This window comes from Thermobia domestica, chromosome 9 (genome assembly GCF_964235325.1).
Source record: "Thermobia domestica chromosome 9, izTheDome1.hap1.1, whole genome shotgun sequence".
Taxonomy (NCBI): domain Eukaryota; kingdom Metazoa; phylum Arthropoda; class Insecta; order Zygentoma; family Lepismatidae; genus Thermobia; species Thermobia domestica.
The window spans coordinates 179,475,477-179,495,182 of record NC_137462.1 but is presented as its reverse complement, the minus strand read 5'-3'; the positions used below and the strand labels follow the sequence as shown (position 1 = coordinate 179,495,182).

At 36.0% G+C, this 19,706-nt stretch overlaps 1 protein-coding gene across 1 annotated transcript in view; it reads right to left on the bottom strand.

Moving 5' to 3' along the window:
• Positions 1–19,706, bottom strand: part of LOC145660474 (WD repeat-containing protein 43) — a 67,692-nt gene that overhangs the window by 13,270 nt on the left and 34,716 nt on the right. Inside the window, exon 9 of the mRNA XM_081725542.1 lies at positions 3,589–3,836. Within this exon, the coding sequence (XP_081581668.1) occupies positions 3,589–3,836 (248 nt within the window). The remainder of the gene's footprint in view (positions 1–3,588; positions 3,837–19,706) is intronic.

Below are 19,706 nucleotides of genomic sequence, written 5' to 3'. Positions count from 1 at the left end.
TTCTCAACTGTTTCTTTCTTGTTTTCTGCTCAAAGAAAAAGCCAACGAAAAGGGCTTTACTGCGTGTGCGAAAAGGACATTGCTGTCTGCTAGTAAAAAAAGAAACTTTTTTTTCTTTCACCACCAATTTGTAACTGCGGAACATCATAAATGCTGTAAGCAAAACAATGAAGAAGGTAGAAGTTGATTCTTATTACTCTCTTTTTAATCAATATTCCTTCCCATAAGAAAGAAGAAAAGACATTTTAGGAACTGTCGATTTTTGTGCAATTAAAAAAATAACTTGTGAAAGAATTCTCTTGTTTTGTGAAATGTTCTCTCAATTAGTTTCAAAGACGCTGACTAACGTATCGAGCCCCTGCAAGAAGAAATGAAAGTACGCTGGAATTATTGCGCTCCAAAAGATTAATTTTTGGGCCATTTTCCGTGGCAATTAAAACGCAATTCATGTAGCTTTCTTAACTGCACGGGAAGAAAAATAACCAATACGTATTTACGCCACAGCAAATATTATATGGCACCATTTTTTTCTACGCACCAGTAATATGTACAAAAACTTTACATTTCCAAATTAAACTATATACATTAAGGGGTTACTTCAAAAAATTGGGGGGGGGCAACTTCCCACGCTAATCGCCACCCCTACATACATATAATGCAAACAGATACTACCGTTACAAATTTTTATTGTTTAAAAAATTGTGTGTGGTGAACCAGGTGTTGCTCTGTATACCATAAAAAAAAAAGGTTATTTAAGCAAAGTCGAAACCGATCAAAGCATTTTTTAACTTTAGAACTAATTGTTTTTAACCAGTAGGTAGCAGAAAATAATGACAAAGTGAGCATCTTGTGGGTTTTTTCCATATCATTTTCTTCTGAATCGAAACCTCTATCTCGTTTGGGATTCAAATTACGGGGGTCTGTTATCCTGACCAAGGGCGCCCGAAGGGGGAGGGCAGGGTGGGACCACCTGGCTCACGAAAATTTATACATAATATAGCAAACCATGTATGTTACATACCAGACGTAATATAGCAACCAAGGAATGGGCCTCCCCTAGAAAATTTTCTTCGAGCGCCTGTAATTCTGACTGAGGACCCTTTAGCTTTTCTTCACCACTATTTTGGCATCGAGGGACTAAAAATATCAGTTGAGTACGAGTAGTCAAAGCAAAGGCGTACACATGCATAAAGAAATCGGCTGTACAATTGACAATAATTTAGGTAAACCTTAAGTCTAAAAGAAATCGATGAAATATAAGTGTCACTGTTAATACTAAACAAACTGAAAATATATCGGAAAATGTATCGGTAAATATCGGTGTCCATTTGCCGATACCGATACTCAAAAAAATGACCGATATTACGATGCATCCCTACTTCTCTGCTTCATACTAGCTTTAAAAATACAACTGACTTTGCGTTGAACAATTGGAACTTACATCTCTTGCAAATGTATAAACGTATATTTCGCACAAGTCTCATCTTATTTTACATCATAATAACTACTGGTATGTAAAACACGTTGAATCCGTAAAATGATTGAGGTTGAAGTGATCTAATATTTTCATAGTTAGGAAACAGGATAAGCAAACCCGCTGAACGTGGGGATTTACTTTCTTGAAATTGTGTACATATCAAATGCATAGGAATTAGAAAGAAGGCATCTGGACGATATTACGCTTCGTTTGTCATCAGAGACTAGAAATGAGGCGAAATCAACGAGCTGTGGATGTGGAATTGAATATGGTTCATAGTCTATTCGCGACTGGAGAAAGATTTCAGTATGGCGTAAACATTTGCCAGTATTCACCCACTTACCACAACCGAGTACTGCATCTGCATTCGCTTGAGACGTTACGGCAGCCTATAGGACTTACGTCTTCTGACGAACGGTGTATCGACGGCTGTGTGAGGTGTCCCTTTATGGAAAACTACTCGCTACATGCGCTCTGGTCACACCACGGCACTGTTAGGACCACTTAACATGGTTGCTGCGTTCATTTCACTATTCAGTCCTGGTTCAATCTGGGGAGTGCTTCTTGACGTCTGTACATTTAGCGGATACCTGGGATACGTTATTGTTCGTTCATTATGATATCATATCAGGGGCATGGATATCCTGCATATGTTCCAGTAGGGTATTTGGCGGGTGCAACCTATGGAAAAGTTACTATGCGTATGGCCGTACGTTTCGTCTAATGGACGACAATGCCCGTTCACACAAGACGTAGGTAATGAAGGAATGCTTGGAACACGAAGATATCACTTGTTAGGTGTGGCTACCACACTCCCTGGCCATACTGAACATGTGAAACTCCCTTGGAAGTCGGATAGCAACCTGAAATCTATCAAGAATATATTACAACAGAAATTACTGGATGGCCTCATCCACAATATGGAAAACACGCTGTGCAACCTGTATAGCCGTTCGGAGTGATCACATCCCACAATGAACGTTTATGGCGATATCAATCGGGACTGGTGTGCAACCGATAAGATGTATCCAAACGAAGTAGGTGCTTTACAGTTGTCATTTGCTGTGTCCTAGGGTATCTCTCTCATACGTCCAATTCTACAATTCGGTATCGATCCCCGTTTTCATTCGTATATCACTTACTCATAGACATGAGTGTAAAAAACTTCCACAAACATCCAAAATATCAAACATTTTAAATCTCATACAAATAACCAGCACAAGTAAATATTGTTCCGTAAGTATGGAGTTCAAAAATTAGTTCAAAATTCCTATCAATATGTGAATTACCTAATAAATTCACTTTTTATACCAGAACATTGGATCTATGAAAATGTAACGACGATTGGCATCTGATGTATATCAAAATAGTTTTCACCATAACGTCATATTTTATTGAATTTTCTGCATGCTAATTGTCTTGATTTCCCCTTCCTTCTAATGGACAGCTAGTGCTTCACATGCAGTCTTCACTCGTCTCTACTTGAAATAATTCATACACTTATGAAATTCTTTTTCTAAGCACGCGAAGCTTTACATCAAATTGCCTCCACAGTACTTTTCAGCTACTACGTGAATAAGATGTAACTTTAGTATTGTTACTCATCTGGATATGAAGCAAGATTTTACTACCCAAGGATTATATACTGGCTTTTAAACAATAAATTAGAATAATGAATATGCTTACATGTATCTGAGTAATATGTATGACTATCTATGCATCATTCAAAAATGGGTAATTGTTACAGTAAGTACTCATTCCAAATAATTACTAATGGATGTTATAGGATACATAATGAGCAACTCAAATATGAAGGTTTATCTTGTATCACAAAGTAATTGTATTCTAACCAATCTGTTTCAGTGTGCACTTAAGCCTTCATCTGACTTCTAGTTGCTACACTGAATAAATACGCGAGATTTGGATACGGGAGTTTAGCGTCTCGTTCAGTAGGGAGGCTATATGCGTCGTGGACTTAGTTTAACGTGGGATTCGAACCACATGAGTTCCCATCTCATACGCGAGGATACTTGCTTACTTCATGATGAAAGATAAGACTGTTCATAACTGAGTTATCCAAAAGATCAGAAACACTGTTTGTAACTACTTACCGTCCTGGTACACAAGCATCGAGTTGACTTGTTCCGACGACGAAGCCGTTTGATCACCGCTTTTTTCTAGCTGATCTAACAACAAATCCAGTCGACCATGTAATCGAGATAGTGGAGCCAATATACTCAGTTGTGCTTCTACCAATCCAGCAATGGGGGAAAATATACGTAACATTTCAGGATTTGCAAGTAGCTGAGCTGCATGAATTCGTAGAATTGTTTGTAGCCACTTCACAGCTAGTTTCCTTCTATATAAATAAATATGTAAAATATAATTATGAGGGTAACGAAGTTATTTTCTTGCTTATTTTCAACTATCAGGTAATCTAAAAAGAACTGAACCTTTTGCACATGACATGACATTAGTGTTCCAAATATCAGGGTATAAGCCGCAGCGTGTCAGGCCTAAGCTGAAGCTAGTAGATGTGCGAAAAGTATTTGAATTCTTTCAATCCAACAGCTATGAAGATGAGGAACTTTCCGCAATACAATGCTTCATTTCACAAAAGTGTTTCGATAAGGGTGCAAATGCTGCGCACGCTCGTGAAGAAATTTGTCTTGTTTATGGCGAAGATACTTTATAAAAAGCAACAGCCAAAAGATGGTTCTGGAAATGTCGATGTTCAAGATACTTCTCGCAACGGGCGACCAATTACAGAAAAGTGGATGATATTCTGGAAAAAGTCAAGCAAGACCGAGATATAAGCAGTCATGATATCGGCAATGACTAACATCCATCACAGGTTAAACCATTTGGAAAAGCAGGCTCTAAAAAGAAGCTCGATTTTTGGGTGCCATATGATGTCTCAAGAACATCTCAATCTAATTTCTATCTGAGAATTTCTACTGAAACATAACGAACTCGAGCCACTTCGGAAGCGGTTGCTCACGTGTGTGGAAAAGTGGATAACCCACAACAACTATGTGCAAAAATATCGTGGTCGAAGCGAGAAGCTTTATTGTCTGTGGCAAAACCCACACTGACACCCAAGAAGGTTATACAGACGGTATTACGAGCTGCTGACACCGGGCAAAACGATAGACACGGACATGTATCTTTGACAATTAGTGAGAGTGCCCGTAGCAAGTCAAAAGAAATGGCTTTAACTGGTCAACAGAAAGATGTCGTATACCAAGCTGACAACGCTAGATCTCATATATATATTTAACGACACAGCAGAAACTTGAAAGAACTTGATTGGGAGATTTTAATGCATCCCCGTATAGCTCGGACCTGGGAACGTCACACTACCATTTGTTTCAATCTCTGTAGTACTCTGTTAACGGTGTTAAATTAGTTTCAAAAGATACCTGTGAAAACCACGTGTCATTTTTGGACAAGAAACCACAGCGATGGGGATTATGATGTTGCCGGACAAATGGTAGAAGGTAATTGAATAAACTGGTGCATATGTGGTTTCATAATGCTATTTTCAAACCACAATAAAAGTATTCTCTACTTTAATCTCCAAAGGTTGAATACTTTTTAGATAACCTGATATGCATATACACTAAAAAAGTTAACAGCTAGACAAGATCATATATATATATATACATATATATATATATACATATATATATATATACATATATATATATATATATATATATATTAGACTTTCCTTTTATAACAATGGAAACGGAACGTCCAGCAGAAATCGTTTTGTATCTAACAGATGATACTGTCATGCGTGAGGAAAGGAAGGTCAGTAATTGATTGAAGATTGATAACCAAATAAATTAATATGAATATTAAAATAAATAAATAAATAATTATATAGTCCTTGAAGTTGGAAGCAATTTTTGAATGACAGGATGGATCTTCATGATAAGAGTATCATCTATCTCGGTACGTGGAACAGTGGTATTATAGAAGTATAGGGTGCGAGCAAAGGAAAAGATATCAGCATAGCATCTGGCTCCGTTGATTGCGCAAGAAGATACAAAACAGGCATTTCTCTTTAGTTGGAAAGAAAGTGCGTTAGATGTCCATAATTAGCTACTGCATATGTGACAGAGTAAAATCACAAAGTTTTTCGTGATAATTTACGGTTACGCTCGTCAGTTATTTTATACTTGTCTTGGTTCAATAGTATTGCGCACGAAGAGTACAAAGAAAATGCTACTCTTTGGGTGCTGCTCACTCGATTATTCTTACAGCCTCCACTCCCTACAGACACTCATTACTTGCTTATCCGATATCCACCTTTTAATATGGAACACAGAAGGCTTTCCCTACCCGCCAGAAAATCATGTACTTACAACTCTCCCAATCTTCACATGAACCTGTCCCTTGAAACATCACGCACTTCCACTCATATCAGACAACCTTGACAATGAAATTTGCCTTACATGCGATATCATTTTGACTTTGCAACATATCACAAGAAAGACACCAGACACATTCCATTACTTCAATTTTGTGATTCTTCCAACCTCATTTACATATTTATGAGTACATCCACTACTCTGTCTTCCATGATGAAGCTTCTGAAGAACTAGTATTAGCTTAATTCTTCTTTCGACTCGTATCAATTATCACAGATATTCCTCCAATGCTCATCTTCTTCATCTACTCATCGGAGAACAACCCATCACAATTTTACATTCAATACCTGCTCCGTAAATACTCTCGAAATTCTTCCCCGATACTCTTCCACGTTCCTCAGAAACAAATAAGAGGCTCTTACTTTACCACCAGCACACACCGCTGGCCTGAGTTGCATATATCGTTCCCACCGTACACCGCTTCATACACAATCATTTTAGCTATTTATTATTTTTCATGTTATATATAACCTACAATCCTACTAACCGTCTTGCCCCGGAAATTTTTATCTTTCTCTTGTAAAATTTCCTCTTAGAGCCTCCCAACTATGACATAACTCAGAAATCCAATATGGCGATGTAACTGACATCTTTTAGTTAATGCTCTTTCAGTTATTTATTTATTTTTATTATTATTTCTATTTGTGTCTGCAGAGAAGTTACAAACAAGATCTTACGAAAACTAGAAATATGACTGCAAGCATCTACGTGCTGTATATCTTTTGAAGGTCACTAAATATTCTCAAACAGCAAATAATATTTTATTACATACGGTTAGTTTCTCTATGATGTATCGGGTAGTGTTTATAAAAAAAAATAAGCAATATATTAATACAAAAATTGTACAAGTGCTCCACCGTGGAATCAATATTTTACTAATTATCTTTTGTCATGGCATCATCACCGTATCCCTTTGCATAGACCACTAGATTTTGGAGCCCATACTTTTAATGAACTTCTATCAAATGAAGCCTTGTTCTTAAATGCTTCTCCTAATTTTGTTCCTTCAAAATGTTCACACTAGCTTAAGACCTAGTGAATTTTCATGCCAAGATAATGTTATTTTCTTCAATGTTTATGCAACGTTTTCACCACTTTAATTTATGACATGGAGCTAAATCATCCTGAAAAGAAATCTCAAACTTTATGAAACAAATCCCTCTCAGATCGTAACACTGTTTGTTTATATGTTACCGTGTGTATAGTGGAACTACAAAAATGAAGGTAGATGCTCCCGTCAAATGGGCTTTGTGGAGGACAAACACCGTGTGTGTGTTTTTTCAATGTGCTTCCATTTCCCCACACTTTCATCATTCCACCATCATCATCCATCTCATCACCAACATCTTCCTTAACTTCGATGAATAAACGTGAAACATTAACTGTAAAAAGTTCAACGCTACTTCATGAAGAGCATAATTAAACCATAACTTAGTCGGTGAGATCTAATGTTAGAAGTACACATAGAACTAAAACCATTTTGTTTTCCAAACATTCTTTAGCTACAAAAATACAAAGCATAAATAACACAAAGCATTGTTTGATTAGAGTAAATATTTCCTTATATATATCATAAAAATGCAACGGAGTTAATTTGTCTACATCATACCATGCTCTCTTACTTTCTACAATATTGTTGACAATTGACAATTGTATGTGTATAATTTGTTTATTTTTTCTTGCAACAAAACACTTCTGAACTGGAAAGCAATCATAATAGATATAACATATACACTACACTTTATAAAAAACATCGTAGAGTTTCTAAGCATATATCCGATAGTAAAAGACTCTTTTATGTTACTTGAAAAAAAGTCCATGTGCTTTCAAACGATGTACATTTCAATATGCAAACTAATTTCTAACTTTGGCTACAGTAAACTGTGAAATTGATGCAATTATGCGAGATGCTGCTATAAATTTCTAACACTTTATACATGCTCCAATAAAAAATAGTTTTGATTTTCATTCTGTTCCCTTTGGGACTTCTTCCTTATATTACATTATATTTTACTACGTTCACCACCATCTGGATTAATCAGTTTATTTTACTTACCTAATACGTATCAGAAAATCCATTACATTGTTATAATAATACAAATGAATGAAAAAACTATCTGAGAGCACTTCAGTATTTATATCAAAGGCATAGTTGACCGATTCCATTTCAAATCGTCGAGGCAAGACACAATTGGTCCCCATCATAGTCTCAGATTTCATTCATATTTTTTATATGGGATCTACATGCAATACAGATGGATCCATATTTTTTTCTTATTATTGAAAAAAAATTCTCCTTCGATATACAGCCTTCCAAAATGACGGCCCTCCTCTCGGATTGCTAGAAAAACTGAAAAACATGTCACATTAAAAGTTTTATTGTAGAGAAATGAGTATGTTTAGTAACATAAAAACAATAGTAGGAAGAATATAAAGTAGTGAGTTTCGGTGGAAGATAAAAATTCTTCTGTTAGTCCAATAGGAATTGCGCAATTCACTCGCAATATTGCCAACTTTGGTGAAAATTTTGCTAACTTCAAACATTTTTATTTCCGTCCTCACGAGCCATATCAATCTCTGCTTCTAGCATCGAAATCTACTCGATAAGCTCTCTTGAAAATGTAAAGGACTAACGTTTCTGATTATTACATTCTACGTTATACTATGATGAACAACTGAAAATTTCATTAAGACGCCATGTTTGGTCGCCATTTTCTCAAAAACCCAACCTTTTAAAAATCTGAATTTCTTACAACTATTGGAGAAGTACCTAAGTATTTAATATCCGTTAACCGTTCATGCGACTGCAATGCTTAACGTTCGCAATTAATTACTGAAATTTCGATTTTTGTACTTGGAAAGTAAATATTTCCTATGGGCATTTAGGTCCTGTACTCAAGGCGATGTGAAGGGGAGTATCAAAATTTTGAGAGTTGAATCCTGATATCAAATCAAGTAGAAAAGTTCCTATAAACATGAGTCGAATTCCACTTCGTTTTCGAGTTACAGGGTTTCCAACTCGAACCCAAAATCTTCTCGCGACAATGGAAAATAAAAAATATATATATTTCGCGTTAAACCAGAAACTATGCGTTAAAGTTATGAGAAATTCAGAAAGTTTATTTGTATCAATATTATTTTTTTTACGTGCGTTGCAATTCGGTTGGCAGTGTTGCAACTTGGTAGAACTTTTATTTGTTTCTAAATGAAACTACTTGGTTTTTATTTTATATTTGTTATTCACTAATGATTGTAAATATCAAATGAAGCACAATTTTTTCCATATCACCACAGTTTTCGAAAACTTACATATATTTCATTAAAAGGTTTTATCTCGTGCATTATTGATAGTTTGAAACATTGAGTGTGAATTTCACTTGATGTTTAGCATCATTAGTAAAACCAAAATGTTGAATGAAAACTACGTCTGTGTAATAATAATAATGATAAAAAGAAGAAGAAAATCTTTTTTATTATTATTATTGCAGAACCTCTCGTAACTCTGCACAAGTTCGAACTTGTTCAAGTTCTGCTGGAACCAGTAAAGAATTTGTTACGTGATACGGTGTTCTCTGGAAGCATGAAAATTGTTTTCACTGGTAACATGACATTGTAGTGCACTATTTACAGTGTTCGTGTGAATAACAATGGACAAGTCCTATTACAGTAAGGACCGTATTAAATACGTTGATTATTCTAAAAGGCATAAAAGGATTGTGTATAGAAAAAGTTCTCGACAAAAATTTTATCTTGCTGTAAAATATATGGATTGCTTATAGCGTGTCTGTCCGAACGTACTTATTAGGGGAGGATGATTATTTGTGTCTTGTACCCAAGGCGCTTTGAAACGCAGTATGAAAAATTTTGAGAGATGTATCCTTTGCCGCAGTCTAGGTTTCACCGATGACGACAGTTTTAATGGCGACACATTTATGTTTAGTACGTGAACTGTGTGGTTAAGTGTTTCCAAATCTACATTCAGAGGAACAAATTCTTCATCTTGCTGGTGCATAATTTCATCTTTACACTTTCTTCCGTAGTCACCAATATCTCTCACACACACACATATTCACGTTGTTCACGGTAAATATTCAAAGCACCCTTTACACAAATAATCATCCTCTCCTAAAACTACGTTTTGGCTGGCACGCTGTATGCAATACATATATTTTACCGCAAGATAAAATTTCTGTAGAAAATTATTTCTGTACATAATCCTCTTACGCTTTTAGGATAATAAACAAACACATTTAATATGGTCCTTACTGTGAAAGGACTTCTCCATTGTTATTCACACAAAGACTGTAATTAGAGCACTACAATGTCATGTTACCAGTGAAAACAATTTTCATGTTTCCAGAGGTTCTGCAATAATAAAAAAAGAAATTTTCTTCTTCTTCTTACCATTATTATTATTACACAGACGTAGTTTTCATTCAACATTTTGGTTTTACTAATGATGCTAAACATCAAGTGAAATTCACACTCAATGTTTCAAACTATCAATAATGCACGAGATAAAACCTTTTAATGAAATACACGTAAGTTTTCGAAAACTGTGATGATATGCGGAAAATTATGCTTCATTTGATGTTTACAATCATTAATGAATAATAAATATAAAATAAAAACCAAGTAGTGTCATTTGGAAACAAATAAAAGTTCTACCAAGTTGGCAACACTGCCAACTGAATTGCAACGCACGTAAAAATAATCATATTGATACAAATAAACTTTCTGAATTTCTCATAACTTTAACGTATAGTTTCCGATTTAACGCGAAATATATATTTTATTTTCCATTGTCGCGAGAAGATTTTGGGTTCCGAGTTGGAAACCCTGTAACTCGAAAACGAAGTGGTATTCGACTCATGTTTATAGGAACTTTTCTACTTGATTTGATATCAGGATTCAACTCTCAAAATTTTGATACTCCCCTTCACATCGCCTTGAGTACAGGACCTAAATGCCCATAGGAAATATTTACTTTCCAAGTACAAAAATCGAAATTTCAGTAATTAATTGCGAACGTTAAGCATTGCAGTCGCATGAACGGTTAACGGATATTAAATACTTAGGTACTTCTCCAATAGTTGTAAGAAATTCAGATTTTTAAAAGGTTGGGTTTTTGAGAAAATGGCGACCAAACATGGCGTCTTAATGAAATTTTCAGCTTTTCATCATAGTATAACGTAGAATGTAATAATCAGAAACGTTAGTCCTTTACATTTTCAAGAGAGCTTATCGAGTAGATTTCGATGCTAGAAGCAGAGGTTGATATGGCTCGTGAGGACGGAAATAAAAATGTTTGAAGTTAGCAAAATTCTCACCAAAGTTGGCAACATTGTGAGTGAATTGCGCAATTCCTATTGGACTAACACAAGAATTTTTATCTTCCACCGAAACTCACTACTTTATATTCTTCCTACTATTGTTTTAATGTTACTAAACATACTCGTTTCTCTACAATAAAACTTTTAATTTGACGTGTTTTTTCAGTTTTGAGCAATCCGAGAGGAGGGACGCCATTTTGGAAGGCTGTATATCAAAGGAGAATTTTTTTCAGGAAAAAGAAACAATACGGGTCTAATAATTTTGTATGTAGTTTCTTTTCTAATAATTTTGTAAAAAATAAACTAAATCTGAGACAGTCGTGTGGACCACCCTGGACGATTTGAAATGGAATCAATCAGCTACAGAATCCACCTTAAGAGTCATTTCATATCAAATCAACACAATTTTCAAACAAATTCAATCTTACCTTGCCACATTTGTTGAAATTTGGTACAGATTTTGGTACCACTGGAAAATGACAAATCGTGATATTTCAGGTTGATATGTGAACTGGTTTGAAAATTATAGGTTCGTAAAGTTCTCAATTTTATCACAAATTGAGTGACATTTTTCGATTGGCATTTCCGGTTGACCTAAAGGACCTAGAACGTTGGTTAATGTGGCATTTCAAAATTAATGAAAAGTGCTTTCAGACAGTATGTAACACAACAGAATTTGTTTAAATTTTTTTTCGAAAAAGCGAAAATTCTGAATTTGACTTTCTCAAAAAAAGACATTTGAAAATAAATAAATAAAAAAAAATGGGCTGTTATGAATATCCCTCCGAAGTTTTATATTAGGATTGTTTGTTAACAATAGTTTCCGGAGTTGAAAATCACTTTGATTTAGGTTCCAAAAACAACATATGTTTGGGTCTCATTCTGTGTTCCACAATTACTATGTCCGTTGTCCGATATAGTAATTTTGTGGCACAAAATGAGACTCAAAGATATCACTGGACTAGTGAGCACGACACTTTCATCGTTTTATAGCTAGTGACGACGACAGAGGAGGAGGCGGGCATGAGGGTGGAGAGATCCCTCGGTGACTACGTCTGTCCCCCATACATGCGTTATTGTAATGTAGGTCAAATAATGTAAAACTATCCTTTTCGGTATACAAAGCAGTTTCCCCACAAGTATTTTCTGTCCGCCCTTCTCTTCAAGAAATTAAAGCTGGCGTCGTCACTGTTTCTAGTGTATTATAAAGGGGAAACAAAACAGGGCAAGTCAGTTACGTTGTAATTTTGGAATGTCTCGAACACAGCACCACGGTTGTATACTGCTTCCAGTGGAAACTTACTGTGTTCTTTTTTTAAAAGAAAAAAAAAACAGTTTAGACCGAAAAAGATAACGAATATCACTATTCTGGTAGATCTAGTGCTCAATACAAAAACAAAAAGAACCTTATACACTTGCTTTTACATAAAGCTGATTTTGGCATAGAGCTCATCGCAAGGGGCCTTGTAATGAGGTTGCTAGCACAGTCAACAAATTGACAGTCCGAGCAAGTCTGCTGCATCCATAGGATAATACACTTCTTCACTCCGGCAGCTTTCTGGTTGGGCAGCGGAAAACTTTACCGAAGTGCATTTTACATTTGTCAGTCAAGAAGAGTTCACCGAGTCATCATCATTCCTTCAAGACTGCTTAGACAAAGCACAAACAATTCCTGGGACACAGAAATTTCATGCATTAGCAGAGAAGACTTTTAGCCAGCATCCTCGTAGGAAGGGCAACTTGATTAGATACATCTTGCGAAGAAATTGCCTTCTTCATGCTGCCATAGAGAGAAAAATGGAAGGAAAGTGAGGAGTAAGAAGAACACATCCCATCGACGGTTTGAAGAGAAGAAAATATTGGGAATTGAAGTAATAATAACTAACTCTATGACCTATGGAACCTGGAGGTTCAATGCCGCGTTCACAAAAGCTCCCCACTGACTCCTTAGCCAACTGGATCCAATTTCTACTTTATATTCCTATTTCAGCGAGATCCATCTTACTATTTTCCTCTCATCTGCGCCTAGGCTCCTAATGGTTGTTTTCTGATTGGTCCTCCAGTTAAGACTTTGAAAGCGTTTCTACTTTTTTTTTATCCTGTCTACATGACCTGCCCACCTGAGCCTCCTAGACTTGATGACTCTAACAATGTTTGGTAAAGCGTATAAATTTAATAATAATAATAATAATAATAATAATAATAATAATAATAATAATAATAATAATAATAATAATAATAATAATAATAATAATAATAATAATAATTTATGAAGTTTCAGATACGTCTGAACTTTTTGGCAAGGAATTGCCAAAGCTCATTGGATCAGATTTCCACCAAATTCGACAAGCTGGCAGTACAGGCATAAGTGGATACATAACTGCAATCTATATAACAAAAGGTGGTAGCTAGTGTGTGTGTTGGGAAAAGATAAGTGACGTTTCTACATTCAGCTGGCCCATCTCCACCTTTCGTATATTCAAGAAAACCAGATGTTTTCTGAATTCATACAGCAGATGTACTACGTACAGTGAATGCTATGACCCCACAGGCCATCTACACTTTGCATGACAAACATGTAGTGGCAACCGAAAAAACCTTTTAAGTTCATTCAAAACTAAGTTGTCAACAGTGTCCAGAGAAGATTTGAACTTCCAAGTATGGACAATAACACGATCATGTTCTTTTTTGACACTGTGGTATAGATTCATTTGATTTTAATATATATCCTTAGTTCTCTCGTGTGATATTATTATTATTATTATTATTATTATTATAAAGAAGAAAAATGTGAATTAACGCAATTTTCAACTTCATGTTTGGAAGTAGAAACTTTTGTAAAAAAAAAAAAAAAAAAAAAAAATTACAGGGATACATTCATAACAGTCTGAATATTGTTTTATAATCTTTTGAAGACTTTCAAAATATGGAATTCTGAGAAAATGAAATTCAAAATATTTAATTTTTTCGATAAAAAATATTGAAATGTCATACTGTTAAGCACCTTGGACAAAATATTAGGTGTAGATATTCTAGGTGTTCAAAGAAAAGTGGCCAGGCATAGCAATATGCTTGTAGATACCACGAATGTGAGTATTATATGCTATTTGTAAGTCTGTGGCTAGTAAGATGTGCATACTGAAGCGGTATCATTTCATTACATGCTGAATCATGGGCCGAAGAAACGAAGTGACCTAGTGGCAAAAGGGAGCCATTGTCTGTGAGTGAACATGGGCATACCATATAGAAGGTGGCGAAGTTCACTGGCGTGTTCAATTCCACGGTCAGTACTGTCCATGCAGACCAGAAGAAGTCTGGTAGAAACCAATTCTCTCGGATCAACAGTGGCAGGAAACCCATTATGTACGAGCAAGACCGTAGACGTCTGGGTAGATTAGCTACCTCTAAATAGTTCCAAATCCGGCAGGAATTGGTGCAGGAGTACAATTCAGGACCCAGTTGTCAAATCTCTGAGTGAACCCTGCGAGAAAAACTGCATGGTGTAGGCACAATCAGTCGCGTTGTCAGGGGTACGCCACACGCTGACTGCCATACAGAAGAAATATCACCTGTCGCGGGCGAACGAATACCACCACTGAACTAGACACTAGTGGCGACGCATCCTCTTGTCAGACGGTTCCCGGTTGTACTGCTATTCCATTCACGGCCGCTCCAGAGTGATGGGGTATCGGAGAAACGTACAAAACTGAGTGTATGCAAAAGGGTGTAGAGAAGGGGGTGGTAGTGCCATGTTGTGAGGTGTATTTCGAGTGCTGGTGTGGGTCTCTTGATAGAGGTGCCCAGCTGCATGAAGGTTATGGATTGCGTGCACATCCTGGATAATGAGGTGTTGCCATTTGGCCAGTTTTTACAAGATGGTTACATCCCAGAGTCCCAGTATCAAAACGATAACTGCACCTTTCACCGACCTAGGATTGTGCAGGAATGGTTTGCTGAATATGAGGTGGACATTCTACATCCATCTGGCCCACGAATTCCCCTGATCTTGCACCGTGCTCGTAGGTTTTCTCGGGGTTCTCCCGTTTCCTCCCACTTTCTTCATTCCACCATTTCACTCAAATCTCATTATCACAGTCTCCTTTAGCCTAACCGGCATAACCATGGGACGTTAAATTTAAAATTTTATTTTTCCCCTGATCTTGATGTTACTGAGAAAATTCGGGACATGTTGGAATGGGAGACATCACCATCTCCCCCCTGACCTCACGTTGGGACCAGTTATTCTGGGAACGGACCAAACTGAACTTGAACGTCATCCTCTCACACACTGACAGCATGCCACAGAAAATAAAAGCTATCTAATCCGTGCCCGTGGTGAAGTAACGCTTTAATGACAATAAAGTACACACTTTGTAATTTTTGTTCGGAATGCTTATACACCATCAGGAAATCCTTTTCATAAGCTTTAAAATGTACCTTAACCAACATCCCCGGTCCTTTATGTCAGCCGCAAATGCCAATTGAATAAAAGCCACTCACCGAATATTTGGTAAATTTTGAGAATTTTAGAGGTTTGTAATTTTGAAGCCGATTCACAAATAAACTTCAGCTTTTCGCTTGTTCCACACACTGATGATAGCGGTCAGAATATAAACAGACCTCCTAGCGGGACATTGAAAAAATATAAGACAGTTTGGTTTATACAATAGAATATTATGCTCTGAAGCACAGATAAAATAAAAAATAACAATAAATGTATTGTAAGAAAAGGCTATCCTTCCCCCAATTGGCAACTGGAAACAAGATTTAGATTAATACAGAATAAGAGTGTATATAATGTTTTACTTTTTAAAGTTAGTATACCTGCTGTATTGTTTTGGAAAGAAAAAAAACTGGTTGAAATAAATGACTCGATTTACTGATTAGAAGAAAAATTCTTGTAGTCTGAGTTGCCCATGCCTTTCCCTCGATCGACCACTTTATACTTAGGGAAGAGTAGCCAAAATCGCACCACTTTTTACACAAATGGTTTTAATTCGAAACTTTTGAAGAAATTAAAAATGATTTTTTGATCGTACTGAACTATATAGTTTTCCAATTCTTTTACAGTGAATCCATACCTATATCTTATCATTATCATGATAAAAATGATAATATTTTAGAAGTCTGCGATTGGTGCGATTTACGTAACAGGTTTCCCAAATCGCACTATGTGAAGCCAAAACCGCACCACCATTTGAATATATGCAAATTTTACAGTAATGCATATGGGTAAAACAAATTATCATTTCCATGGAATATCGCATTATTTTATTTATGTTATATTAAGATGAGGTATAATACATCTTTAAAGAGAAAAAATACTGCAATGTAAATAACCGAGCACAGAAATAACACCTTAGAAATACGCTAAGTAGAAATGTAACCTACAAGTAAAACAAATTAATATTTAATTAATATTTCTATGATATATCACATTCTTTTATCTCAGTGTTATTAATACGAGGAAGAACGTATCATTAAAGAAAAGAAATATCCATATTGTTGATCCAATGAGCAATATTGTTCATAATCCTATGAAATGTGAAGTATCTATAATTTATGAAAAACAGACAGCTACACCTTACGTGCACAAAAATCACATTCGAATGCACGTTCATCTCCTGAAACACCCGCACAAGACTTATGTATCCAGGGGTAAAAGTGGATATGAAAAGGTAGAGGGATGCATGACGTCACGCCATCCGCCGTGCCTTTTTTTTTTTTTATAGAAAGTGGGAGGATGCCATGAATATTTTCTGGAAGCGGGGGAACGGCGTCTCTCCGCCTTCCCGCTCACTTTTACCCCTGCATGTATCCAGACTTTACACAGAACACTCTGTACCCTATCATCGACTAAATTTTGTTGACAAAGGATGCAAAACCAATCTTGTTCATTGATTTCAATAGCCACATTTAAAACACTGCTAATATATAGTTCGGTGTATCGTGATTTGGATGTATTTACCTTCCGATTACACTTTTTGGTGTTAAGGATTCCTAAAGCACATGCAAACCTAGCTGACGGTTCAGAAAGATTAGGTTTCTCTACACGTTTGGATACTCTTGATTGCCTTCGCCGTTATTCTTAGATTTTTTTTTTTTTTTTTTTAAATAAAGAATTTGATGAGAGTACTTCTGTTCTTTGTGGTTACATGTTGGTAGTTATATTTCCTCCTGCTATTGGGCTGGGCACAGTCACTTTATTTTTTATATATTCTTTCAAAGCACGATTCATAGACTCCGGAGATCATTTTCCATATTGCCATGTACCCACATTGTGTGAATTTTAACAAGAAAGAAACAGGAAAAACAATTCATCACGAGAGCCAAAATCGCACTAGTGGCTCATTCCACGTCAAATCACCCAGGCCATGTCACCCACCAATTCAGATTTTAATGAACCTTCGTGTACTTGTTAACACTACTAAGGTATGAAGACCAGTAAAATTTTTCTTGAGAAATCCTAATAGTTTGTGAGAAATACGAGACCAAAGTTTCAGAATTTCAGGAATCCCGGTCGTTCTCGAGGCTATCTAATATTTCGTAGAACTTAATACAAAAATTCGTATCTCAGTATCTAAGCAATGTATCACTTGGAAATTTCTACTCGAGGCTTATATAAGTCTGTAGAGCTAATTTAAAAAACAGCATCAAGATTGCTGTACATTAAGGGTGAAAAATGCACCCTTGCACTTCAAAATAGTTAATTTTTGTGTAAATTTCTAATTTTACATAATGCGCATTATCGCTGTGAGGCGCACCAATTACCTTGCCGCTCTTTTTTTAAAAAATTGAACCTTAACGTATGTTCTAAGAGACTACAAAATAAAATTAGTGGTTTTTTGAATGCTTCGGTTAGTAATTCTCGTTTAACTCTTCAAGACCAACGCGCCAGCTTTTCGTGTCATCTGTTAAGTGGCATTGATGCAAGCAAGGTATTGGCACATTATTGCTCGATTCACTCACGCAGGTCTCAAATAATCACTAAGTATACGTGTTGTTTGTGTTGAAGTGAGTGGGGGTTCAGAGAAGCGGGATAACCAGGCTAGAAACATTTATTCTCGAAATTTTATATTTGTTTTTCTGTTTGCCGAACAATTAATGTAATGAAAGTGAATTTAATGTTAAAATTGAATTAATTTTCCGAATCTACAGTCCATTATCTTTCAAATAAAGTAAAAATGAAGGTTATATAACAGTCAAGGGGAAGCCAGTGCCAGATAAAAGTTCTGCCAACCAAACTTAACCTAACTGCACAAACTAAAGTACAAGCTTTTAGTCATAATGCAAATTTTTGTATGACTTGAAGAGTATACATTTATTTAATATATTTGTTAATATATGTATCTATAGTGTCAAAGATCTTACGTTCGTAGTTGTTAAATATACAGGGTGTCTCAAAAGGGTAACTGTTAATATCATAGTTACAACAAAATGTAAGAGGAAAAACAGTTTCCAAATATGATGTTTTTAATCTAAGGTGAAGGGTTTTCATTTTTTTTTTAATTGGACTAGCCGTTTGGGCTGTGCACTCTTTATGCGCCCAATGTTAAACGAAAATGCAACGTTGCTATTAACAGAGGGGCTGGGGAGATGGATCAATTTTGTAAAAGTATGGTGAATAGGGGTCATGTTTTAAATGGGGGCTGGCCATCGACACGTTAGCGTAAAAGACAGTAACTTCATTCACTTATGTTGTGGGTCCAAGTAAATGGCAATGTTGCATTTTCATTTAACATTGGGTACATAAAGAGTGTACAGCCCAAAGGGCTAGTTCGATTTAAAAAATTAGTTCACTTTAGATTGAAAACATCATATTTGGAGACTGTTGCGTTTAGTCGAAAAATAAAAATATGTAAAATGTTTGTTAATAAAATCTCCGTTTTAAAATAGCAATAGCTTCGTGAGATACGCGTAATCGAGAGACCTTGGCAATGCCTGTGGTGGAAGTGCGCGAGCTTTCCGCTCTGTGTCGCTAGTTGTCGCTGCAGCCAGCTGCTTGCTGCTTAACCAGCGGACGGCGTATTTTCACTTAGGTACTGCAAGAGTGAAGTTCGAAAACACGATAATGGGAATTTTGAAATGGAGGTGTTGATATTTGAAGTTACGAAGACAGGAACCAGTGGATTTTGGCTGTAAGAAGACTGAAGCAGAAATCTAACCACTAAATTGCTCTGGAAGGAAAACAGGTTTGGAGACAGAAAAAAAAAGAAAGAAAATGAATGAAATAGTTCCTGTTATGTATGGTAATTTGTCATATTTGCATTAGTAACTTCCATTTCACTTTCCTTATTGCCTTGTTTGAGGGAAAAAAAAAAGGAAATAAAGGAAAGGAACTTTGAATTTGGTCAACTTACGTAACCCTTATATGCCTTGGTTAGGCTATATGAATAAAACCCTTTTGGATGTTTGCTTTTAACTATAAATTAAAGTTTAAGTAGCTAACCCTGGTCA